General features: G+C 42.2%; 1 protein-coding gene across 2 annotated transcripts; it reads left to right on the top strand.

Annotated features, from left to right (window-relative positions):
- Positions 1-850: 850 nt before the first annotated feature.
- Positions 851-26,717, top strand: PSMD14 (proteasome 26S subunit, non-ATPase 14). 2 transcript variants are annotated; one of them, XM_078860386.1, is made up of 11 exons: positions 851-1,000; positions 3,155-3,209; positions 6,764-6,835; positions 10,729-10,848; positions 12,869-12,939; positions 14,145-14,295; positions 21,913-22,020; positions 22,196-22,270; positions 23,669-23,794; positions 24,550-24,612; positions 25,789-26,717. In XM_078860386.1, exons 2-11 carry the CDS (start codon positions 3,159-3,161, stop codon positions 25,885-25,887), a joined length of 936 nt encoding a protein of 311 aa, XP_078716512.1. In that variant the 5' UTR covers positions 851-1,000; positions 3,155-3,158; the 3' UTR covers positions 25,888-26,717. The 2 variants fall into 2 exon arrangements, with proteins under 2 accessions (XP_078716512.1, XP_078716513.1); XM_078860387.1 differs by lacking the exon at positions 851-1,000 and adding an exon at positions 1,115-1,133.
- The last annotated feature ends 473 nt before the right edge of the window (positions 26,718-27,190 follow it).

Genomic DNA, 27,190 nt, shown 5'->3' with positions numbered 1-27,190 from the left:
AGCAAAGCCACAACATTTACTTGTGTCCCCTTCGAACGTGTAACGACACATTTATATATTTCCGCGATCGAACCCAACAAATAAAAACCTGTATTGTGGATCTTAACACCTGTTTTTTTTTGCCAGAAATGGTAACAAAAAAACCCATTGTTTTAAAAACAATAACTATTTTTTTATTTAAAGCTTTCGTGACTGCAGGGATTCTTATTCTTGGTTCTTTCGGTAAAGTCATGTAGAAGGGAAATAATAAAATAATATAATATATATTTTTATTTTATTATCTTGGTTTTTTCGGTAAAGTCACGTAGAAGGGAAATAATTAAACAATATAAAATATGATAATTGTTTTTTTACCCTTCTATCTGGCAACAAAACTGACACCTTTTTACAAGGAGTCATGTTTGCATAGACCGCAATAACTGCAGTCATAATACAAACAAAAGAACATAACTCTGATAATGTGCACTGTCCTTGAAGTTGATTGGTCCACACCCGAGACAGCTTTCCTTAGAGCCTAGTCTCACATGGGTTGGACCAGATGACGCCAAAAGGCGCAAATGAGGTTCCCATAGTGTAGAATAAAAAATATATTTATTTTTATATTGTTTTATTATTTATATTTTATATTATTTTAAAGTCACGTAGAAGGAAAATAATAAAATAATATAAATATCTTTCTATTTTATATTATTGTATTATTTCCTTTCTACGTGACTTTACCGAAATAATCAAGAATACAAAAACTATTGTTATAAAAAAAACAAAGGCTATTGTTGTTGGTGTTGTCAATAAAGTTTCGAGGTTTCAAAACTCCCCCCTCCCTCCCTCCCCCCTGTTCCCGTCATGCCCCTCGCGCCTCCGTTTACGTTTTAATTTTTCTGCTCGTCATTCACCGACGCCGCGTCGCGTCGCGAAAAAAGAACGGAAAACTCCTGCGTCTTTTTGTTTAAAGTCCGCCTTCACTTCTGGGTTGTCGCTCGCGCGCAAAAAAAAAACGATCGTAAGTCTCGCAATTTAGTGTCGTTGCGTGCGCTCGCGCTTTGTGTGGTTGTCTTAAGACGCGGGTGAGAGGCGCGCGCGTGCCAAGGCCGCGCGCGAGCCTCGGTCTTGTCTGGTCGCGCTGCCGGGTTGAGGTGAGCCCTGACCCCGCGATGCCCCTTTTTCGCCGACTTGCCCCAAGCAAACTCGCCTAGCCCCCGAGCTCGTGTGTCACACTATCATCGGGATACACTATCTCTGGTCCACCTATCCCCAATCTCGTTATTCCTGATCCCGTTTTTTAGAAACAATCCCCGTATGCACAGTCACACTAACTCACATCCACCCTATGCGCGATCTTAGCCCTGGCCTCCCCATTCCCAGCCCCGGTCGGCCTGACTTAAAATTCCACTTATCATAGTCCCCATACTGGCGGGCTACATTTACAAAGTTCCCCTATGTCCGGCACTTCTAGCCCAATCCCTCCAAGTCATCGTCTCCCTAACGACAGCTTGTTTTCCCAAACTCCGAAATCCCATTTCCCCAGTTCCCCTATACAGTACTCGATCCCCTTATTCCGGTTCCCTTAACCAACGACCCACCTAACTCGTATTACCCTTTATCCCCACTCACTGTACCCATTCTAAATTAAGATTCTGAGTCGCTCCAATGTCTAGTCTCCCTTATCACGTTCCCCCTATCGGCCCTCATGTTGATCACTAATCCCATCCCCAATTTTTTTTGCACCCGTTTTCATTCCCGCCCTATTAACAATGCTCTTTATGCCCCAATTCTCTGTTTCTTGACTCCCGTAACCTCGTGACCAGTTCCCCCCGAGTGCCATCCAATTTCTCCCCCGCTATCATGCCCTGTTTATTTTCAATGTTACATCCCTTTTCCAGATCCTCTTGTCGGCCAATCTCCCTTGTCATGGGGCCTTTATGCCCAGTCTCCCTGTCCCAAGTCCTCCTCTCTTTGATCTCCTTAACTCCGCCCAATCCTGCCTTAAGTACAGATTATGAAGTTCGCAAAATCGTACTTGATTATTTAAACAACATCCCATGCAGTACATCTCGAGGTGCCATAAAGGAGTATTTAAGATAACATGAGAATCACTCAGGATGGAACTGATAAACGTGACTCAGCCTGAAGCAGAAATGTCTGTTTGACGTAATGACTCGACAATACATTCCATAGTTTACAGTAAAATCATTCAGTTCAATAAGTGAGGTTAAATGTATTGGTCCACTGTAGAAAAAATTGCAATGTAAGTTTTGTAGCCTTTCATATACTGTATATAATCTCACACCACCCATAAACTAAACCTACACCTGTCTGTGCCCCTATTTTCATGTAACATCTCGAAATTCAGTCACATTTGAATGCATTAAATTCAAATAGTATTGCCTTGTATTGCCAACTAAATTTACCCCTACCCCATGTGAACTTAAATTAACTAAAGTTATTCCTCAACCCAGCTAAGCTTATTATTAGATTCCAATACATGCTCAGCCTGTTTTGTCAATTCACTACTGGATGAGGGCTTCACTGCGTTTGGGCCATGAAGGTTATTTTCCCATATTTTCCATGCTGAATGGTGTTGGTTGGTGAAGATGGGGGACATACAGAATGGTTAATTTCACGGCAATGGCCTCTACTGCCCAATACGTCTACTGCACCTGTTGTATGCATGGTATTCACACATTAATGCGCAATGCAGGCTAAATCATGTTTAAATTGAGGTTTGACGGGATTGAGTTCATTTCCGGCCGCTTTGGTCACAGACCCATACCTAACACTACCCCTAATTCTACAGTATTTACAACTCTTAACACAATCCCAAAACCACAACACTAACTGAAATCCTGTTAAATTACAAACATTTAGTTCAAATTAAGTCACTGACACTCAAACGCGGATATGATAAAAAAAAATGTTCGTCCATTGGTCATTTTTATTCAGCAGCATAATTTTTAGTTTGACTTCAATTTACCTTATCTCGGCACTAATATGACTGGATCACATCCAGGCTTAACCCTGCTTTACTTTCAAGGTCTGACAATTGGGTGCACTCAGTGTGATTTTGAAGGTTCCGACTGCTGTGGTTTAATTACACTTTTAATTTTTGAACGCGGAGTGTGGTACATAAGTAATTATTCATCCTTCTGTTCCGCAGAGCCATGGACCGGCTGTTGAGACTGGGCGCTGGTGGGATGTCGGGGCTGGGCCAGGTACTGTTTTGATTCAACTCTCAGCAACAGCCGTTTCATATTTGCACTTGTTTTTGTGTATATGTTCCTGGTAGTCCACGATACTATTACCCCTTCAACCATTATTTAGATTGCCTTGTAAGTGCAAATTGACATTTACACCTTTAAGGGAAACTCATTCAAAGAAGTTACTGGTGTTTATTGTATTTTTACATCTAAATGTTGGTTTAATCACCAGTGTGTGTGCTGCTCTTATTTGGTGTCCATATTAAAGTGACATTCTGCATTTGTGAAGTTCATATTTTTTTGTGTAAGTGGATCGTATGAAAGACCAAGGAGCTTGTAAGCAATGAACTATTAAACACAATGTTGCAGCTCAATCCTATCATCACAATAATTTACACTTTTTTTTCTGGGTCTATATGTAAAAATCCACAAATCAGATTGCCGTGTATGGCATTTGTATTGGTTGTATGTTTATGGTATACATTTGTGCCTGTCAGTGAGTGTAAATGCATTATATACCATATATATTTCACTTTTATTATTTTATTTCGAAGATATTTGTTTCAACTCTTTCAAAGTTCTGTCACTAGTTATGCACGACAGTATTACTGTGTACTGCACATAGTTCACAATTTCAGACCTATATCTCAAACTGCAGGGTACAATAATTAATTTTAGCACATTTAGTAAGATGATTTTTTGTCTATTAAATTAATTTGGCCTTCCTTTTGGCTTACTTAAATAGAACAGCGGGGGGCTGCCATGCCCCACTATTTAAAGCAGGCACTGTTATTAATGCTTTGGCTTTGAATTTGTGTTGGATTCTTTTTCTAATTAAAATTCTTTGTATTTAATGTAATAAAATGTCATTTGAAAGTTAAATTATTTCCCCCCTATGTTGATATTACTGTTAGTATACAATGCAATGATTAAACTTCCCTCCCGCCCTCCCCTGTGTGGAATCGAAGAGCTCATTTGTGGGGTGTGATATTGAAGCAGCGGGCGGTCCCAGGCAGGAAGCACCAGGCCTCGTTAGCTAGCCGCGCCTGCTAATCCGCTGGCGACATGCCGCATGCTCTAATCACTGTGTGGGGGCTAACATCTGCTCCCCAGGGCTGAGCGCTGGTCTGCCTTGCACGTTGAGGCTTTCTCTGTTGCTTAGAGCGTCACGTCCTAAAGTCTTCATCCTAACGCGCAGCGCCGAGACAGGGTCTGATGGGTTTTAATTGTGGTCAGCTTTTTCATTAGCAGGATATGTCTGAAATGCTTTGTTGATATTAACGTGGCACTTTGTGTTTCGTTTATTGAGATGACTGCAACCACGATCTAGCATGTACAAAACTAAACTTGTGCATTAATGACTTTGAGTATGGCACTCAATTCACGAAATGAAGCAGTTATGACAAACGCAGTCTTTTTTTAAAATGTAAACGCCAGTTTCAAAAGCAATTCTATAAAGCAATTACCAAGATATGTTGTTCCATATTACTTTAGAAACATAACTGAGCATTGCATACATGGTCTTTCTTAGCCATTTAAAGTAATGATTGTTGCTTTTTTAAATCAATGCTATTTAGCCGTTAATTTTAAAATAGTTATAATTCACACTAAACTGTGGCCATATTGTTCTTAAAAATATATTAAAACACATTCTTCCGCAATGTTTTGTTGAGTGAAGGCGAATGCAAAGTTGATCATAGGCAGCAGCTTCTTATGGCTGCATAATATAGGAGTGTAAACAACATGCCATCTGTAACGTGCTGCCAAGCAGCCGTCCGGAAGTGCAGAGCCGATAATTGGCTACTCGGGAGCTAATTTGAAATGAGTCGCTGGCGCAGCAGGGATCCTGGATAACTGGGGGCTGCCATCGATTTTTTTTGGAAGCAGAATTTGTTTTTCACCACTGTTCTTATTAATCTCAACTTCTCAAAGCTGTTTGAGTTAAAAAAAAAAGTTGTGCTGTAAAGGTCTTGGCATTGGTGAGGTTCAGACAAAACTGTGAAATTTGATTCCTAAAAATGGACAGCAATTAAGAAACTTAGGCAGCTTATGAAGTTGGTGTTGGACCTTGATTTAACTAATGATTTCTGAATAACTTGTATACTGAAATCTAATTCCTTAACTTTTTTATTATTTTACTTGGTTTTTTTTCTCCAGATAGACATATGTGTGCATAGCTTAGTACCATATTTTACAGTTGTATTTATGAATTGCGATTACGATATTATTTTGACCGCAATCATTAAAATCCATAATGTAATCCTTTGTTTTGCAGCCCACACCCCCAATTGTTAAACAAGTGATTATGTATTACCTTTTGGCTTGGCACACACTCCATTTGGCCTATGATGCATCAGGACCTGTAGCAAGACCAATCGATAAACACTGTCATCTTGGTAGCAGACATTCTGCAAATAATTGACTGGTGATGGCAGGTAGGTGACCGTGAGATATCAGACTGGGTACCATACTTTACACTTTTGTATTGAACATGCTACTGCATGCTTTGCCACAATATATTCTTTTCGCCTTAGAATCTGAAAGAAGTGGTTTCCTGATAGCGTGTACTTTTGGATAACAAATACTTTGAACATCATTCAATCAGTCTAGAGCACTACAACATGCAGACTTTCATCTGCTGGTAATCCTACCAACCTGTCTGGTTCGCCCCAGTGGCACAGGGTTTGTCATTTTAGGGGCCATCCATTTAGTACGTACGCATGGAAGGGGGAGGGGGGGTTAACCCAAATGCGTATGTATGCTTGCGTATGGGGAGTCTACTGGCAATGTATGTACGCATGGGGGGGGGGGGTGAAGCCTCGATAATAATTTGTCTACATTGGCCTTCAAATGAGTTAGATAGTCCAGCAGTGGACTATCTGTTTGCTTAAACGCGTTAATATTATTAATCCTTGATCGTTTCTGCGTGGATTAAATATCGGCCGTTCTATAGGATATGGGGGGGGGGGCGTTAAGCGTACGTATGCAGGAGCGGGGGGGGGTGTAAAAAGTCTGCGTGCGTACGGGGAGAGGGGGAGGGATCAAGCTTTGACAGATTTTTGCGTACGTATTAAATGGATGGCCCCTTACTTGAACATATTGGAACCATCTGCCCTTTTTAAAATCAAGTTTTTAATTATGCCTCAATACGTTTGCTTCTTGTAGTGCATTTTAAGATTAAGCATGGCTCATGAGAAAGATGTGGTGTGTGATGTGGTTGAATGCTGTACAATATTCATTGTCGAATGCGGTGTGAGGAATCCAGAATAGCAATATTGAAACGTGCCCTGGCCGCAAAGTTCAAGTTTGATTATTAAAATGATAATTATGGTATTGTTTGATCATGGTTAATGCAAGTGTTATTTCACAGCTTTAAAAACAACAATCTAAAATATTGTATGTGGTAATGTAAACTTAATTTTGTAATACACAGGCTATATTTCATCAATGAGAAGTTATCCTTCACTCTTATGTCAGGCAGGTGTGGTTGTAAGTAATTCATATTACATGGCGTTTATCAGCAGTTGCCTCATTTCATATTCTCCGAAATTGTTTCTGTTCTCTTCTAGGGCCCTCCCAGTGATGCCCCAGCTGTGGACACAGCTGAGCAGGTGTACATCTCTTCTCTGGCCTTGCTCAAGGTTTGTTATTGTTCACACACCTTGTGATTTTTGTCGCTGCAGTAGAATTACTCAAGGGGCGTACTCGCATTGAAGCACACAGTGCGGTTTGGTTTCTCTGGTCGAAAAATAGCAGACATAGTTAGGTGGTTGTTGCATCGGAGGATTGTGGGAGATGGTAACAGCTTTGGGAGAGGTCTTCATCCAGCAGAGGATTGATCATGGTTGATTGTGATGAAGATGAACTCGGTGTAAATAAGTACCATTATAAATCACACATAAGCCAAACCTACTTTGGTTTGAAATGGACTATATTGACTACCCTGAGGTCTTCTGTACATAACCTTCACGGCTATGACCATTCACTCTCATTTATTATTCATACAATTTAATTGCTTGTTGACTTTTTCCAGTTTGGTCTTCAGGTTTATGCTGGTGAAACACCACATTGTCTTATGGCAACACCCGTGCTGTGTTCCCCACCAGTTATGTTATTTAATGCAGGACAAAACACACGTCACGCTGCTTCCCAACCAGGACAGCTTATTCCAAGATGAAATAAGCAATGCACTCCATTTGTGTGAAGTTTTGAAATGCAGTAGCAGAGGTCGCAAACGGGTTTTGATTCCTTACCCGTACCCGACCGCACCAGGGTCGCAAACGGGTACCCGTACCCTACCCGATACCCGGCCGGGTACAGGTAGCCGGGTATCGGGTAGGGTACGGGTATCGGGTACCCGATTGCCATGTTGCAGGCGCGGGTGGGTTGATTCTAGGAACTTGAATTGTGAGAAGAGACAAGACGTTGGGAAATGAGTGACAAACGGTTACTCACCAGTGACTTACGGCCTTCTCACTCATTGGTTGGGGTGAGTCATGTGCGGCTACCCATACCCGTACCCAGCCACACCAGGGTCGCAAACGGGTACCCGTACCCGGCCGGATACGGGTAGCCGGGTATCAGGTAGGGTACGGGTATCGGGTACCTAATTGCGACCTCTGTGCAGTAGCATTTAGATGCAGTATACATCTCCAGTAAATTGTCGCATTGAAGGTCTTGTTGGCCAATATATTTATTGCCGGATGAAATAACACGGCATGTAAGGCTTATTTTTTTTTTTCAAATATTGAACAGCATTCTTAAAAATAACATTTTGATTACAAAATTATTGCATGCAGACCTCAAGTTGCGTCATCGGCATCACAGTTTGACTGAACTGCACAAGTCGGTCATGGCAAAATGTATTCATATTTGTTTTAAGATCATTGTTTTCGAAATCGATTTAACTATTACAAAAATCATGGAATCAATAATCAAATCCAATGCGATTCCAGTAGTGATTGAATTGATTGGCACGTGCAAAGTTCAAACCGAACGGAGCATTTGAATGTAATTTGTCAGCAGCAGCAGGCATTTGCAGCCAGCAGCCGGGCTCATCAGTCACAGTCTGGTACATTCAGCATCACAATGAAAAGCAACATACCAGTGTATCTGAAGAGGAAAGTTTTTAATTTCGTGAGCGTTACCTGCTATAACTTATGGATCCGAAAGGTGGACACTCGCGAAGAGGATGGAACATATGCTCAAAAGAGCACAAAGATGCATGGAGAGATGCATGCTGGGTCGTTTTTCCACTTTTTTTAAAATGCAAAATTAACGTTTGCTCTCTGAAAATCGTAAACATCACAGCCAGGCTCTTGCACAGAAGAAAGCTTCTTTTCCAGTTCCAGGGGTTTAGCAACGCAACAGCCATGACGTCACCAGCTCGTCATCATGCATCGCCTCCTTTTTCCTGGAGTGGACCGGCACACAAATAAGCCAAATGTTTTCTTACTTTTGTTCTCACACTGTACTAATTTTCCAGGGCTTGTTGTGGCTTATGCAAGTGTAATATTGCAATTGTGGCTGCAATTGTACATGCTGCATGCATTGATTTTTCAGTAATGTGGTGTCTGATGTGTAAAGTTGTTAAGCTGTATAATGTTTTATAGTTTTCCAGGATTAAATTATCGTTAACTTTTTTTATTTCCTATGCTGTAATATTATGTAATGGAACACCATGTAATTTTACATAATGTATGATGATCATTATCAGCCATGATCTGTCTACTGCTGGATAATGCTTCCCCTAAGCTATAACTGTCTCTTACAATACTAAAATTCAATAATCTACCCCACCTAACACATGCATGTAAGCCTACTTATTTGCTCCATCTCTTGGATGGATGTCTTTGGCAGCCAAATAAGTGTTCCTTTCTTTGGCTGCTGCCCTTCCAGCTCTTCTTGGCATCAATTGCAGCGCTACTAGTGCTGCGCCTGCCTTTCCAGTCGCTCATGCATATGCATCAGCGATGCATCCAGCAAATAACACCACCTCCTCCAGGCGGTGTATTTTGTGCTGCTAATGTCGCCGTTAACATATTTCCAGTTCACCTGGCTCGAATATGTTCCTGATGCGTAAGTTTGTACGGCGTTAAAGGTGAACTGGAAAGTATCGTACTGAGAGACAGAAAGAGCAACACGTGGATTCGAGAACCTATGCAGGTTAAATACATCTTTTTTACTGTTAATAAAGTACGTGTGCTTAGATAGGACACGTAGCAAGACGAGATTATGGCCAGTTGATTAGAATAACTACTTGGTGTCAGCCAAAAATTGGGAAAGCACCCAAAAGGAAGTCCATTCCTGAGATGGAGTGATGAGATTCCAACATATGCAGGTATTGGCTGGATCGTTGGACCAAGAAGCATGCCGACAGCTTGGGAAGGCTTGAATCTAGCGTTGAATTGTTCATGTTTGATGAGGATGAACAACCCCAGTTTCAAGTTTAATAATGCTTGGGTCACCAAATAACAAAGGCAAAACAATCAAGTACAGGAATTAAGGAAATATAAATCAAAACAAAACACTGCATCCCATGAGGAATCCAATATATTGCAAAGATAAACCAATGTTAATACAAAGTTTAATATTAAATTCCTTTAAATGTAAATCCGCTTGGGCAAACTAATTCCAGACTGATCACACCGCAAATTACCAAACTAAGCTACCGAAGCATTTGAACAGATGTAGGTGTACTGTTGTAGTAACATGTAAACAAACAAAATACATGTCACATCATTGCAAGTGAAGTTATCATAAAGAATCAACAGTTTAGCATCTCGTGGTGGTGCAGGTCGTGCAAGGTGTACACTGGGCCCTACTGTCTGCTGGGTTGGGTGTGGCGGAGTGCCCCCCCCCCCCCCCGCTGCAGGGGGATGGAGTGTTCACACGTTGGATATGAGTATCGATCGGCCTGGCCTGCCGGAGATTGGAAGGGACAGGATCGCAAGGGATCACGAGCTGTTGACAGTTTTTTGTCGTTTCTTTTCTCACTGTTGATTATTGAGCCCGTGCAAGGCAGAGTTCAGAGCAGCAAAACAAATTCCTTAAACAATAAAAAATGCCAAAATCTGTTGCCTTCCAGCCAATAGTCAAAGTATATCCGATCCAGGGTAATTCATGACAAATTTAGAAGGCTTATCACTTGTACACACATGGATCGGAAAAGCATGGCGGATACAGGTCTACACTTTTTTAACATTTTTTGGAATGGTGTACCTCTCAAATTAGTTCCATGTTTATTATAAACACACCTATACAAACGACATGTTTTCTCTTTGTTCCACATCTGAGTGTGTAACTTCTAATCAATCCCATCTGTTGTGCCCGATTAATCTTCCTCACACTGTTGGTCAGATTTGTTTTGATCTACAATTGTGACTGCTAAGGACATTGACTCACTGGGAAACAATTATTTCTTGTGCTGCGATTATGAGTGCACGAAGGTGTAAAGTGAAAGCGGTATAGTTTTTGCTTCACTTGTGAGTAAAGTTGTTTAGTGTTGACCAACGAACCTTTATCCAACTCGCAGATGCTGAAGCATGGGCGAGCAGGTGTGCCGATGGAGGTGATGGGCCTGATGCTGGGAGAGTTTGTGGACGACTATACAGTCCGCGTCATTGACGTTTTCGCCATGCCGCAGTCCGGCACGGTATGCGTTCACACCAACATGTGCGCACACACACACACACAAATAACATGCTCTGATATGTGCGTAGAACACAGGCGTGGTTAAAGTACCTAATAAACAATGTTACCAATTTCATTGTTTTTCATTCTGCATTGTGCAGTGAAAATGGTTAAACAATTAATGTGAATCTTTACACATAGTCAAAATCCTGTGTCAGGCTATCTTGGGTTTGTGGTTGCAAGAGGTGAGAAAAGCATTTTCCAATTGTTTCTTCGTTTATCTTGGCACTTAATAAACACCTAATGTAAGTGTGGAGTATTTAAAACAGCAGTGAAGTGTTGTGTCGATGGCATAACATAAATGTGTAATGTTATGGGTGTAAATGCCCATGTCTGTTGTGGGTTTGGGTATTAATTGTCTTGACCATTGCACACAGGATTATTTAAGACTCTTCTACAAATGTTACATTTGGCTTAAAGTAGGAAATTAGTTTATTTAATATCAAAGTGAAAACGGTGCATGTTTGTATATATATTGCACACCACTTATTTATTTCCTGCTTATATGAACACATTTTAGGTTGTGGCTAAAAGTCTTTGTGTTCATTTAATTCATCCTATCACTGGCCATTACTCCACCTTACTTGCTAAGAGCAAACGCATGAAGATGTCTTGTTTCCAATTATTTTAAACCTTGAGAAATGGCCAAATACAAGCTGAGTAAGCGGAATTTAAACACGTGTCTCGACAATCCCTGCAGAAAGTACCGTACCCGTGAGTCGTGGTTTCCTTATTTCTTGGCTATGATCATGTGTATTATTTGTGATGGGGTAAGTTTACCCACCGGTATATAAAATTGCACCTGGCATGGGTGAGAAGTGCAGCTCAGCATAAGCTGTGAAAACCAATTGTAGTCCTACCTTTGGTCATACAGCAGTTGTCAAGGTGAGCAACAAGCCGCCTTAAAATTGACCGTGTCTTGAGTACAACGGGGCGACAAGTGCCACGCATCTGATCTCGAGCGGGCGCCTGTAGGAGACGCTGGCGCCCGGTCACACCCGTCGATTCGTGGCCCGGTCACCCCCTGCTGCGGCCCGCCTGCAAAGGTCGCGTTAGCGAGCCGTGACTGAACATGAACCCGCCCTGTTGCCTGTCTCTCCCTCTTACGTTCACCATGACCACGGCCAATGATTTTCTTTCTCAGTGACAGGTCACATCCATGGCAGAAAATGTCACTTTTATTTGTTTACATTTTTAATCAATGTTTATGAGCGTGTATGCGGTAGTGTTGCTGTCGTTATCAACAATACTTGCTGCGGTAAATGAAATTTGTCCCGGAATGTTGTACACGTTTATTTTAACGTAGTCACATTTTTTGCAAAGTGCAGCATGTAGAGAATGTGTTTGCTATGTGAAATACACCACACGTACTCTTTTGTTGGTGAAGCATCTGACTTCATTGCAAGACACTATTATATTTATGTTTATCTGATATTTTGACACAATTATACTTGCGTTCAAACAATACTAATCTTTTTTTATACCACTGTCCACGTTGTGACAGGTATCTAAATATTTATTTCAAAAGCAATTGCAATTTTAAACAATTTTTGGTCCTTATACATTTTGGCAAACAAAGATTTGGGCAGATATGACAAGAAACATTTTCACACAGACAGCTTTTAAATCCTATTGCATTTAGTTGTCTAAATTAGATTTTACGTAGAAGAATGCACTTTGTTTTTTGTTGACGATTTTCATTTCCATGTGAGTTGTCAATTAGTTTGGTCTTGAATCGACTACGATGATTTGACTTCCCTCATTGTGTTATCTTTGTAAACTTAATAAAGACTGTTTAAACGGTAAAACCAGTTTTGGTGCCCGTGCATCACATGATGCTGAGTAGGTACTGCTGCAACCATGAGTGGATTTCAATCGTTCTGCACATTAATAGTTTTCATTGAGTTGGTTTGTGGATTTCCCCCCCCCCCACCGCTAACGAATGTGCTCAGTGATAGTGTGGATTTTGTCTTATCGCGCAGGGTGTGAGCGTCGAAGCTGTGGATCCCGTCTTTCAGGCCAAGATGTTGGATATGCTCAAGCAAACCGGCCGGTGAGCTGGCTTTACAACCACCATCGCCAAAGCATTTTTTTAATGGAGGCAACTCGCATAGCATTGGCTACCTTAGAAATAATGTATTTACTTTGTGCAATGCATACATTTAAGAAGCAACCCGTTGAAGAAGACAAAACGGATATTTAAAACAAATGTTCGCTTGACATTGTCCTCGCTTATCTACGGCTGAGCATGCTTCATATAGTGTGAGCATCTCTGGCCAGACCCCGGCAGCCCCCGTAGCTCTCGGCACTCACACCCAGCCATTCTCGCTCCGTCATCGGTTTTGTCGGACACCCAGAGCCCTGTCTGTGCTTGCCGACCCCCTGGCTGCCAGGCTTTCCCCCCCCACCCTGCCCCTTTGCTCGGGGAAATTACAATCAGTAACGAGAGGCTATCTGCATAAGCTGTGAAGATTCAGTCCCTCCCCTGCTAAACACTACCACTGCCACTGCTGCTGTGCAGATAATTGAACTCTTAAATGGTCTGTGCCGTTCGTTGCGGGTGAGGCCAAGGTGCTAAAACATGGGATTCACGGACTAAGCTCTCTGCTGGTTGGGAGCACTCGAACACTGCTGACTTTTCGCCTGCCATTGACTTGCCTAAGGCTGTAAAGAGTGCAATATCTCATTGTTTAAAGCATGGTAGCATACAGTGATTATTTATTTAATCTACCTCTAATTTTGTGACTGCGCTATATATTGATTACTCGTGACTACCATTTAATATTGTCGTCATTAACATATGTGCAATCGTTCATGTGTTCTGTTTTTAACGATTTCTAACTAAGTTTGGATGTATTTATTATTTAATTATGTCCATAATTGGGGGGGGGCATTACATCTCTCGCAAAGATGATCGAATATGAACGAACCTATCATATAAAGTTGTGTTGCATTTATGGGCTTACCCAATGGAAAACCGGTCGCATCAATCAAAAGTTCCCCAAAACCTGGAGGCAAACCAAAGGGAAAAGGACTTTGCAAATATGGAAGTCCCTTTTGACCTCGCAGGTACCTGTCAGCTTCCATACTGAGAAATAAATACATCTGAAGACAGGTTTTTTGGGAAAAGTTACATATACCATGTGTTTGCATGATATTTTCAGAACTTGTTTACAAAATCTTGTACTACACCGCGCATTATTGTCAGGTACACTCAGACGAACAGGGAGCCAAGACATTGTGTTTCTCTACCACCAGGCCTGAGATGGTGGTCGGGTGGTACCACAGCCACCCGGGGTTTGGCTGCTGGCTCTCAGGTGTCGACATCAACACACAGCAGAGCTTTGAGGCGCTGTCGGAGCGAGCTGTCGCCGTGGTGGTCGATCCCATCCAGAGCGTCAAGGGCAAGGTATCACTTTGAGTTTACACGGCCTGACCCTTTAGTGTTGTCTGTTTTTCTGAACACACGAGAGAGTTTTCATCCTGCCTTGAACCCTGGCCAGCCCAGAACTTGAGTGATTTTTTTTCTTGAGAGCAATTGACTTAATTCCAATTCAATCCAGGGCTGAGATTTTGGAAAATAACCCCCCTGCCCTATTCCTGGTTGGACTTTATGAGGTCTGGAAAATATTCCATGAGAAATTAATATCCAATGAATGAACTTCACTTCTTCTCAAAGCATAAGACCTAGGATTCTCATACATGCCAATGTGTTGTACGCTTCAATAATATTATATTTTGTGCACACTTTATTCAGTATCTAAACAGCAAGGAAGAGAGACCATATCATTATCCTATCCATACCTGTCAGCATGGTGAACAATTAATTCAAAGGAAGTGCTCTGTGAATATGGCACAGACACTTCAGCCAATGCCTGGATGTGCGCTCGGCAAATTGTGCAGGCATACACTGCTTCCAGCCCCCAAGCAGTTCCACAGCCTCCCTGTCTGCAGCACCATATAGTGTCTTCAGGTGGTGCATCAGATGTGAGCCACAGCAGCCTGGGTATTGATCATGTAATCAGCTAGGTGGAAGAATGTCTATCTGGTAGCCAGGAGGGTTTAGGTTCTATTCCTGGAGCAGGCAGTGAAAATGAAGACGCCTCTTCGGGTTGTGTGGTTATATAGGTGGTGTATTTGTGTATTTCCTTAGCTTGGTTATATTAACGAGATATAAGATATCATCTGAGCTTCGGTTTTGGGCATAGTTTGTGGTGACATTTAATTTTAATGTTGGACAAATGTTTCTCTCAGGATGTATAAATCCCAAAAGTAAATTTCCTTTGTTCTCAATGGATTTTAGTTGCCTGAAAGCTGCACAATGTGGCAACAACTTATAATTTGGAATATGGAGAAATGTGTTTAGGAAATGCAATTTTGTTTTTACCTTGTGAAGTGCGATACATTAATGGGTCCCCTTTTCACACCTTGTTATTTGTTTTTTTTCTTTCAAATAACACACGTATAAACGTAATCCTTTTTGGTGTCATCTCATTTAAACAAAGTGCCGATTTTGAGTGTTTTCAATGGTCATTAACAACAAGGCTTAATAGCAAAACAGAAGCTTCGAGAACAAATAAATCACCATAAAATACACATTGCACACACGTAGGTAGTAGATACATGGATACAGTGTATACGGACGTATATAAAATCATAATGTCGGATTGAGAGCTGCGACAGCTCTCTGTAACGCACAGTAGCAGGCCTGGCCACTGCTCACCACGAAGCTTTAATTTGTGAGGTGTGAACGCCTGTAGGTTCTATTCTCACCTCTCACCGGGCATGTGGAGAGGGCTGCTGCCGAGATTGCAGGTGAATGTCCATCATCTAAGTCGGAGTAATACATAAGAGACCCTATCTTCTCCTCTCGTTTGCCAAAGTGGCATAGCTCATCTGCCAGCCATCGTGAAAACGACTATAGTTATTTTTAATGTCAGCTGTACATTCTGGGCGGCGGGATGATTTGAAGCCTTCAAAGTCTTTTATCACAAAGGTTCATTAAGCCCTTAATGTGCTAACCATGAAAATATCTATTTTGGATCTGACCCATTTAATGGCATGGTTGAAATGGTTTAAAATGTTGCATGTGAAGTGTGGCATTTGCATTGTATAATTCTCTCGCAGTTTTGCATACACAAACTGAGCCGCTCTCTCTCTCTCTCATGCCTCAGTAATTTACAATGTCTTAGCTGCTCTAGGATGCACACGTCTGCTGGTATCCCTGCAGGGATGGCTGTCGCATCACATCCCTCCCATCCTCCTGATGTCTAACAAGTTTTTGAAACATTCTATATGTTAAAACAAAGTGTGGTTTGCGGAGGATTTAACCAATTGCCTCTGGCTGCACTGCGTAACGGCTGTGTTGCTGGAAGATCATTTTTTTTGCGCTTAACGTGGGATTAGCGAGATTGAATTTTAATACGGATTTTTTTTTTTCCTACTTGCATCAAAGTCAGTTTTGAGTATTTTTTTTTCCCTTTGTTATATGTCGGCTTGCAACTTGCCGCAATCTATCCAAAGTTTTCACATGTTCCTTAATGCATATTTTACATTAGACGGTACATAGGGTGCACTATTACGAGGATACACATTTTCTGCAGACAGAATTTCAGCATGGTATAACTCGACAACATAAAGTGCAAGTTGAGTTGTATGCGGTAATTACACGCATTTCAGTGTCTCCTCCACTGAAATGTTTTTTTACTTTTGAAAAGTGCATCAAGTGAAAGCATTTGTTTGACGATAGTGCAGATTATGGGACTTTTAAACATTATACTGGACGTATTGAGGTTTTTGTCGTGAAGGTTTGCAGTGTGTGCAAGCCAGAATCACCCCTTGCTGTCAAGGCAGGTCTGGGAAGTCCATCGTGCTGCTCCCTCTGATGATCTCTCTTCTGACATAATGCAGCTAATCAGCCCGTGGACGTCAAGAGTGCTGTCCACACCACCGCCTGTTAGCGTGCTCCTCAGCAGCATCTGGTGACATTAGTTTATAATGAGCCATGTATCTGAACCGTGACCATACGAGACCTCAAAAGAATATGTAGTTATTGCATAACAGTTAAGGTGCCTCTCGGTAACCTTGCTAAAGTAGTTGCATAATGAATACTTTGTTGAATACGAGCAATAGATGATAATGTACATATGTGAACCGAGGAAAACTATTAGTAAGAAAAAAAAAGATACTTTATTTCATACTCCACAAGGCGCAAATCACTTTGGGTTCTGACTCCCGATCCTTACATGTTGAGTGTATAACGTCAACATTTATATAAAGTTCATGTTAGAATAAAAAAAAATTTTCAGGCATTTAATTGCAGACAAAAACATTGCCATACTTAATCTTTACACAGTTGACTGATCCAGCTTATCAGCAGAATGTTAAACCTCGCAAGGTGTCACGAATGCCAATTGGTTGTCGTCGGTCATCTCAACTTTTCATATTTTAATCGTGAAGCTGACTCGATCGTTACACTCCCATTGGAGATACTGCTCAACCGCTCGCACGGTGCCTCGTCTCCTCTGCCCTCTCCAGCCTGGCAGAACCCGCCCGGTTAGTCGCTACCCCTGCCCATGACCTGCCACTCACCCCGTCCCCGGGTTTGGCGCAGGTCAGCGGTGGGCCTCCGGGAGCCGTGACGTCCCGCCATGTCGATGCCGGCGACGCGCGTAAAAATCGGGCACTTTAAGTGCTAAATGTCAGCACTCAGCCGTGCAGCCTCTCTGCGCTGCTGCCGCTCAGTTTGGCGCGAAAGGTGCTCTGGGATGGTGCCGAGTCCCTACCCTTTTTATTTATGGATTCTTTCTGGTTGGGACTTGAGAGTCGGGGTGGTTGGGGTAAGATAAGAGCATTGTTTGTGGGAAGGGAATTGATTTTCGTCGTATTTTTTTAAGTATTGAACATTTTTTTTATATATATACAAAGAACCGTCATGCATGTGCAAATGCAACTTGCTAAATTGTATGTGCCGAAACTAAAGTCGCAGTGAATGTACCTTGACTGAGGCTTTATTAACTTGCATGTTTTGTTGGATTAGACGTGCTGACCATATGCACTGGCTGCTCAGTCTTGCAAGAGCGATTGTTTACACCGATATTCTGAAATGTATAGATGCTAACCACTTGGGTTAGAAGAGCGCTTCAAGAATTCTTGACCATGCTGCAGTGAATCACTTTGCGAGTTAAAACTGGACTTGATTGAAGGTTGCGAACGTGGCTATTTTAGACATGCAAATTAATTTTTCATGTTGAATTACGTTTTTTTTTTGCGTAGATCTTTACAATGGAAGGCGATGATTCGCCGTGGGTTTATAATAGAGCGCTGGGTTTATGTGCCGGTAGTGTGTTCACAGCTTGTAGCGTAATGGATACGCGATACACACAGAGCGGAGTGTGATTGTGAACTGCCCGAGGCCACAGTGCCACGGTGAGCCCCGGACCAGCTGCCACCCGCTGCTCCCCCCTCCTCCATCCAACCACCCAGCGCTGCCGCCGCTAAAAACTGGGCCCCAGCGGCCCCAAAGCGCAATCTCTCAGCCATGCTTGAGCCTTCGGGCGGCAGCAATCGTTCAATCCCTTACAGGCCAGCGACCTTTAACCAAACCACCGTTAATAATAGCACCGAAGCGCCAAAAATGGTACACAAACGTGCAGATGACACCTTTTTATATGTATAGTGTACAGTACGTGTACATTCGTGCTGTGTGTCATTTTTCTTTTCATATGGTCCTATTTTTGTAATGTATCTGATAAAGATTGCTTAAGTTGGTTTGACACCAAACTTCAGTCATCTATCGGAGATGAAATGTTTATTGTATTCATGAAATAACAATAAATAATTGTTATTTTGTAAAGATTACTTAAGTTGGCATGCGACACAAAAAACAAGGTGTTAAACTACACATTGTTCACAGTTTTGTTGAAAGTATATCTTTTTTAATATTGATGATTTATTTTCATATTTAAATACCATGTTTTAACCTCCTTGCTGTGTATTTTATAGTAAAAATGTGTCACCGGTGTTTGTTGACTTGTAAAGGGTTAAAATAAGCTATTCGGACAGGGCCAGGTTAGATTACATCCCTGGAAGCAAAGGCAACGCGTTGCAGCAGCAGCGGCGGCAGCAGTGGTGGTGGTTTTATAATCTGCACGTGCATTGCCCGGGCAGTGCCACTGCGCTTCCCGCCGCCTCCTGTCATTTCATACAGCAGGCGGAGGGTGTAAGAGAAAACTGGCTTGTTCATTTCCGCCATAGGTTCAGAGAGTGTGCGTGTTACACTGCAGTTATTGGCATCTGTGATGATATCGGATTGATCACGGAGACCTTGATACCGCCCATCAGATTGCGCCTGACAGGAACACAGCAGTATTAGATTTCACCTGATCGAGTGTGGAACGTTTACTAATTATCCGTCAGCAAAACAAAATATATTTTGAAAAAATATTAATTTTTCTGGCAATACGTTTTGGTTTTATCGAACAATAGGTTTACTTTTTAGTGGCTTTAATTATTGCGTGGAATTCACATTTAAATATGATATACTTCCGTTTTTTTATTGACGTGTATATATTTTAGGAGGCCATTTGGCGAATATTTGCATTTATATATTAAAAAAAAATGGATATCTGTACGCTGTTACATTTCGTAGAAATGTTTCAAATTGCGGCTCAGTGTTTTAGTATTTCACCATAAAATTCCTGCACAAATGGGTAAAATATCCATATGGCTAAATTTTATCCATTACGATCTGGCGTGCTTTGCAGCTGCTTTAACGTTAATTAACAACAAATACAGGGGGAGCCCTCGACTCTTAGCTCAGCGGTGTCGCGCGGCTGGAGGTTTGAGATGCGCAAGCAGGCTAGGAGCTCGCGTTCCCCGCGGGCACAGTTCACCCGTGCGTGTCCCACGCCGTGAACGGAGAGGGAGGAGATTTGTGTGTGGGGGAGAGCGTGTGTGGAGGGCTGGCATGCCTCTGGATAAAACGACATCGTCGGCGGTTAGATACTTAAAATGTGAAGTGCAGAGCAGCCGTGCACGATGCAACATGTTAAACAAAAAGCGATATTGTGGACCTCGCATTCACACGATCACCAGTTTTAATGAGAACCTATTCCCGAAAATATGCCAGATGCAGTAAGGGTACATTAACATGGAGCCAGTTTTTGTCATGAAGAATTTTAAGTAAAACTCTTGATTAAAAAAATGACTTTCGAGGAAATTATGCTAGCAAATGCTAGCTACAATAAGCAAGACCGCCGCATTGAACATTTGCGCAAATTGTAAAACTTTAGGTATATATATTTTACCTCTTTGCTATGTCACATCGATTGTAACAAAGTTAATTTCAGAGTTTTTTTCCAAAGTGTTATACTGCGGCAATCTTGGTCGATTAGTGTAACCCCACACAACACTCACGTTTGAGTCCAAAAACGCGCGCCTGTTTGCATGCTCGCCTGCCCGCACACGCACCTACTCCAGTTCAAAGTCCTCAAAAAATTCAGTGCCTGGGCGCAGTTGCTGGCAGGCTTTACCGTAATGGGTTCTCGAGTCAGGCGTGAAGCGGTTCACGTGTGAATGTAACCGTTACGAGAACGGCACCCAGCGCAAAAATTGCCCCAGAACTCACGCCCGAGGTGGATGACACTGGGAGAACAGCCCCTGCCTCTCCCCCCACCCCCTACCCTCTCTGGCCTTGGCCTCGGCCTCAGGTGGGAGGTAAGGGTGGAGCGGGGGGTGGCTGTGGCGTGAGGGTACGGGTAGTCGCCCTGAGGGGGTGGTTGGAGAGTCGCCTGCCATTCAAGGCAGCAGGGCCGGTCTCTCAGCCACACGGCATGTGCGATAATGACGGTTTAATTAACACCTCAGCTTTCCTTCCCCCTTCGTCTGAGCTCATTAGTGCACTGGAAAAAAAATCCCTCCCTCCTCCTAGAATATGGTACTCGCAGGCTGTCTGAGGTTAATGAATAGCCAAACTGCCTGATTTCTATTATTTCTTTCAGAAATGGTTATTTTTACAACACCAAAAATCTAATTTGTTGTCCTTTTACAATAAAAACAAGGGTGTGTTAGTAATTCCAAAAGACATTTTTTTTTAGTAAAACAAACTTGCAAAATATCTGTCATTTTGAAGTTTTGTAAACTTAATATATCTGCTGAACATTTCAAGTCCTACCCAGACATGAAATGCTGTGATAGATGTTACAGTGCCTTGTGAAAAGAGCTCGATGCGTATAAGCAAAATTACATTAAACTCCTGCTGAGATGAAGATTGACTGTTAATTTTAATGTCATTCATTTTCCTGTGTTGATTCCCAAAATACCCAGTTTTTACTCTCAGGGTTTCAATGTGATGGAAGTTAAAATTATTAGTTTGGAACAATTACATTTCAATCGTGATATATCCATGTGGGGGGCTGTACATACACTGATGCATTTAGTGAAATGTACATATATTTTACTTAGAAAATGTACCGTGCAAAAATCTAGTTTGGAGTCAGTGAGTAGTGGATTGGAAGTAGATATAGCGGAGGGAGGTTTTTTTTAGGGATTGGCACGTTGAGACTCGTACCCGAGTCATTTTCTCATTCTTGTCTGGGCATGCCAACGAAGAGTAAAAAAAAATATGCTATTGGAGATGGAGCATCAGGAGGCGTCCTTTTTTGGTATCTGGCAAATAGCATTGGGTATAACTTTATTTTCGAATGTATCGAATAAAAGTGGAGATGGGTGAGAAAGAAATATGGTATTTAATTTTATAATTCTTTGTTTAAAACCAGGTTTCTGAGGGTAGCAGTTTCATTAATATCATTTTTTATTTCTGCAGACTTTGTGCAAGGTGTTACGAAAGTCGTGTTCTTTTGCAGCACTGTTGCATGTCGGCAGCATTGTCCTTTGGTGTAATTTCGAACGTCTTCCACGTGCGTGAAGTCTCAATGCAGTCCTTGGGCTGGTGCACCACTGAAACGGCAGGCTGAACTGGAATGCAGTGTCGCGAGAGGCTGTAGCTTGCGTGTCTTCACTGCAGGTTGTCATCGATGCCTTCCGACTGATAAATCCCAACATGATGGTGCTCGGACATGAACCACGCCAGACCACTTCCAACCTCGGCCATCTCAACAAGCCCTCGATCCAGGTACATCGACAAGTCCCTCTCTCTCACACGCGTCTTTTTGAACCCCATTTGAATCACTTTCATCGGATGCCATGACGCGGCGTTGATTGCTTCATTTTTATTTTTCCTTCATAAGTTACGTTGTTTTACGCACGTTGATTTCACTTATGGTCTAACGTATTTTCTTTTTTTGCAGGCATTGATTCATGGGCTCAACCGGCACTACTACTCAATATCCATCAACTACAGGAAAAACGAGCTGGAGCAGAAGGTGAGAGCGTATTAATACGTCGGAAGATGGTGGTGTGCAGTGTCTTAATCGTAACCAGACGCCTCCCGTAATCGGCACCTTTGAGGAAGTTTAAGCCACCCCCTCTGGCAACCATGAGTGGCTAAAGAGATTGAGATTTAGTGGAGCTCAAATGAACACACATCTGTTATCACTTTTTTTAATTTAAAAGTTAAATAAATATACAATCGATCCATCATTTCATATACATTTGAAAGGGTTACTACAATTTTCTTGTAAATATATGTGAAGGAAATGTTAATATTTTGCAATAATTTAGGGAATAAAAGTGAAAAAAATGACCAAAGAGAATTATTATTAATTTTCATAGTTAAATTTTCATGATTTGCTTTTAATCCTAAACGTATTGCACTATTAATAAATGCTCAGCTAATTGATTTTAAGTATCAATACCATCATCAGTTATTGCGACTCTTGATGAATTGCAATATAAATTGAGAATACACACATTTGGGCCCTGCGCTTCTCATTTACTCAATTATTCACTTTCTAGCCAGTGCTCCCTTACATAAGTGCTTGACTGACAGAACCTTTTAAAAAAATGCCTAAATACTGTAATTAATAAGCTCTCACCAGCTTCCCATTATTAAGCAAAGCATCAAAGCACTGTATCAATATTATGTTTTTTTCCACTACCAAAAGTGTTGATTGCTTCAGTATTGAGCGACACACCCGACAATAATGCAGGAACTAAATATTCTCACGAAGATGTTTTTTTTTACGCTAGTACATACCGTGGATGTATGCATGTCTACGCGTTTGCCTTATCTGTCTGAACGTGCGTGTTTCTTCGTGCGAGACGTCGTGATGTTAGCACACTGCGGCGGGTTGATTCCTAGCTACCTAGGTTCCCTTGCCGAGCGTCTAGACCACGAGTGGGTAATCCGTAACTGAACCAGGCCCAATCCTCCCTGAGGTCAACAGAAGCCAAAGTAATTACTGTACCTAGTGTGGTGGCGTTAGCAACAGCCCTGGGGAGGCTCGGGCAGCTGAGCGTGGGGCTGGCAATGCTATCCCATTGTCCTCGGCAGGTGCTCTTCAACAAGAGCAAAATGGAAGCGCTTTACGCGCGTACGTGGCGTCGGCGGTTCGCGTGCTGCATTATGAACCCGGTGACTTGAGTTCAATTCCCAGCGCCAGATAAAATCTGTGGCAAGTTGTTCTTGAACCTGATCAGGGCTTCCCCGCGGTTAAGTCAGCCTTAAAAATTACTAGCTGGTGCATTCTATGATTATCAATACGAGCTAAACAAAGGTGTCCAGGCGCAGCGTTGACCACACCTCTCAGTAGGTGCTCACCAACAGCGCTTGCGTCAATAGTCTAGACGAGACTGTGACTGATCTTTGCCTTTGCGTGCAGATGCTGCTCAACCTACATAAGAAGAGCTGGATGGATGGCCTTTCCCTGCACGAGTACAACGAGCACTGCAAGCTCAACGAGAACACCGTCAAAGAGATGTTGGATCTGGCCAAGTGCTACAATAAGGTGGTGGCCGGGTTGCTCACGCAGAAATCCTCAAAGTGGCTCATAGCGATTGCAACTTTTTCATATTATACGTAACTTTACTCTTTATACAAATGAGCAAGGTGGTGGCTCAGCAGTTGAGTGAGCAGGTTGCAAGTTCAAATTCTCTCCAGCGTCAATGAAATGAGTACCATGTTGTGGAGAAGTCAACGGTGGTTTCCCTATTGGTAGACTCTCACCCCTGCCATAGTAATGTGGAATTTCCACCACTAGCTTCAGTGCTGTAAACATGACATGACTACCGCCTCAATGGTCATTTGAGCAACAAGTCACTTTGCTTGTAATATAAATTAGTTGACCTGTACATTTTAGTTTACTTTTAAAGGGTTTCACTGGTGCTAAATGTATACTTATGGATAACTTTCATATGACCTTTAGACTCTTCATCTATGAACATTATTATTGTATATATATTTCAGTGAAGGCCTCATGGCGTATCGTGCATTATATAACTGTTGTTCACTCAATCTCTTTGGTCACTATACCTCTCTGCTATGAAGAAGGGCTATTGCTCTAAATGTCACGTGTGTGTGTGTGTATATTCCCTCTTTGGCGGCAGTGCTGTTGACGCATTTATTGAGTTTTCTTTGGTTATTTGTGCTCGCGCGCCATTGCCAACGCCAACGCAGCACCGCTATATTCTGTTTTAGCAGGAAGGGGATTTGGCTGATGTGAAACCTCGTACTCATCACAATTGTTGGCTTGGTCTTTTCTAGGCTGTTGAAGAGGAAGACAAAATGACTCCAGAGCAGCTGGCTATAAAGAATGTTGGCAAACAGGTAATTTACGTGCATTGTGGGTGCACGCACTTGTTTGGGCAAACGGTGTTTTGTCTTAATGTGGTGTAATTGTGCCTGGTTTCTTTTAGCTACGATGCATTTTGATACACATACGCAGACAGAAGATTATTATAAATTATGTCTCTTCTTTGGACTCCAACTGCAACTCTCGCATGCCACACGAAAAAAAACATGATCCGAAAACCTCATTGTTATGCTTTTTAAAGCACAAAGCAGTGTTGCCACAAAAATGTCAGCATTTGATTTGAGATTGCATTCCTATTGATTCGAATGGGTTATGCATTTGCTCAAATGCATCCCTTTGGACTGGTTATTATTTACGATAGGCTTTCAAGCAAAATCCAGAGAAATGCAATTTTTGGTAACGTTAACGGTACACATAAGGAATTTCGTACTGTATCGTAACACCTGTTGTCTGTGTACGCCCACAAGAAGCGAATTGGCTCTTAATTAAATATCTCGTTGCAATTGTGAAATTCGTCGATGGCTGCAGACAAGCATTTGGGCACTTAGGCATTTGCTGTACCAACGTTTGCAGTCCACCCCTCGATGGGAAGACAGGCAAAGTGATGATTTATCCAGAGTAACCAACGTCGTCTTTAAATGTTGTGCAGCAGAACTCTCAATATGTGCGAAGAAGCCAATTTTGGATAGTTGACATTTTATGTGTGCAAACTGATTTCGCGTACGGTAGTTGTGCATGTCAATTTCTCTGGCACCGCCACTTGGAGAGAGTGGCTTTCATTTTACAGATTAATAAAGTTAAACGTGCTCGGAGTTTTGTTAGTGTCTGCCTCCATTGTCCATGATGCAATTGTGTGTGCACGCAAGTGCAGGGTAGGGGGGGCAGTGTATAAAAGCATAATTTTCTTTAATCCAAGTTCTATATATGAATGAAGGAGTGACACTAATTAATCTGTGCTTTACTTAAACGTCCCTCGTAACACATGTGGACAGCACATAATGGACACCTTGTATTTTTTCACTCCTAATGCATTTTAACTTTTCCTGCGGGGCTTGTCATGTATTAATAAATCCGCTCATTGCTTTGCACTCTGAACGAATTGTGATAACTACGAGTGCAGTTAATTTCTTGTTTTAATTGGCATGCTTTCTAACGAAGTGAGTAAAATGTGCTTCTGTTGCCTCTCGCAGGACCCCAAGCGACACCTGGAAGAGCACGTGGACGTGTTGATGTCCTCCAACATCGTGCAGTGCCTTGGGGCCATGCTGGACACTGTTGTCTTCAAGTGACGAGGCCTCATGCTCTTCGAGACGACAATTATTAATTAAATGCCACTTTGATTAGGAAAAATTAGCCAGCCTAGGGTTTCCAGAGAGCACACATCATCACATTGTGGCCAAACACACTTAACGGACAGAAAGACAAGTTCCCCCCCTGCCGCCGCAAATGGGGCTTCCTTAGCATGTTTTTGCCATTGTTTTCTATTCAGATGCAAATTAATGTTGTTAAAGCATCACGTGTAATCTGATTGGGAAAGACATGTAAACCTTATCATCATTGTGGGGGGGGGATTGACTTTTTGGAGAACATGTGACTCGAGTGCTTTTGCCTGTCGGTTCTGTCCTCGTATTTAAATGCACCTGGGTCACTTCTCAACACGGTGGCAGCGTGTAAAACTAGGGAGGCTCGATGTGCTTGTCAAAGTGGACTGGTGTTTGTATCTCTTACTGCTATGTACGATGGCTAAAGTCACGCGGCAAGGGCATGACGATCCATATGTATAATAAAATAACGGTCACGTTCCTGAAAAATACAAAATATAAGCTTGCCTTTCAAAGACGTTCAGTTTTTGCCACCAAATTAGAATTGTATTTCCCCTATGCCCCCCCCCCCCCATTTTGCTGGCTGTGGGTTTTATGCAGCATACATACGGCTCATAGTGTGAGTTGCGAGGACATGTTTGATTAAGGTGTGACGGAGCAACAGAAAGGTTGAGACGTTCTGTCTCTGTGGCGTCGGGGTCCCCTTGTGTCTCAACTTATGTAAAGGTGAATGCTGTTTTGATACGTTGAAAATCTTTTTTTTATTTGAAGGTTATTAAAGTATCCGTAGACTGTAATACCCACGACGTATATTTACACAAAAATAAGCAACAAGCCTTATAGTTTACACTCAAAACAATTTTCTCGTTCCATCGACGAGTCTCTGTCGCTTCATTTCTTTTGTGGCCGTTTTACTTTTGATCGTTTTAACATCTCGACGTTTTTACGCAGTTTGCGTACACGCTGCGAGAAAGGTGGCGTTCCATATAAAAAATAAAAACAAAAGCAAGACAAAAGAAACAATCTCATCAAAGTTTGCGCATCTCCCATGGCTTCCCCCCCCCCCCCACACGCATCGCTTCACCGTCTATTATGCGTCGTGTTAAATTGCACGCACCTAATGCCCGTAACGCCTGCTTTGGTTATTAGCCCTATGCGTCTTGGGCCCCGTGACCCACACGCCGGGGCCCATAATGAGCTGATGAATCCCACGACCACCTTCCCCTCCCGTCCACCCATGCGTCGCCTTCACCACCACCACGACGCACCG

The sequence above is a fragment of the Lampetra fluviatilis genome, chromosome 10 (genome assembly GCF_964198595.1).
Source record: "Lampetra fluviatilis chromosome 10, kcLamFluv1.1, whole genome shotgun sequence".
In the NCBI taxonomy this organism is placed as follows: domain Eukaryota; kingdom Metazoa; phylum Chordata; class Hyperoartia; order Petromyzontiformes; family Petromyzontidae; genus Lampetra; species Lampetra fluviatilis.
Note: the sequence above shows the minus strand (reverse complement) of the source record. Positions and strands in the feature narration are given on the sequence as shown.

Bases quoted from the DNA above. Each gene is read 5' to 3' on its own strand.
- PSMD14 (XM_078860386.1), top strand. From the start codon at position 3,159: ATGGACCGGCTGTTGAGACTGGGCGCTGGTGGGATGTCGGGGCTGGGC. The intron at 12,940-14,144 runs GTGAGCTGGCTT...CTCTACCACCAG, and splicing joins ATGCTCAAGCAAACCGGCCG to GCCTGAGATGGTGGTCGGGT. The intron at 22,271-23,668 runs GTGAGAGCGTAT...CTTTGCGTGCAG, and splicing joins AAAACGAGCTGGAGCAGAAG to ATGCTGCTCAACCTACATAA.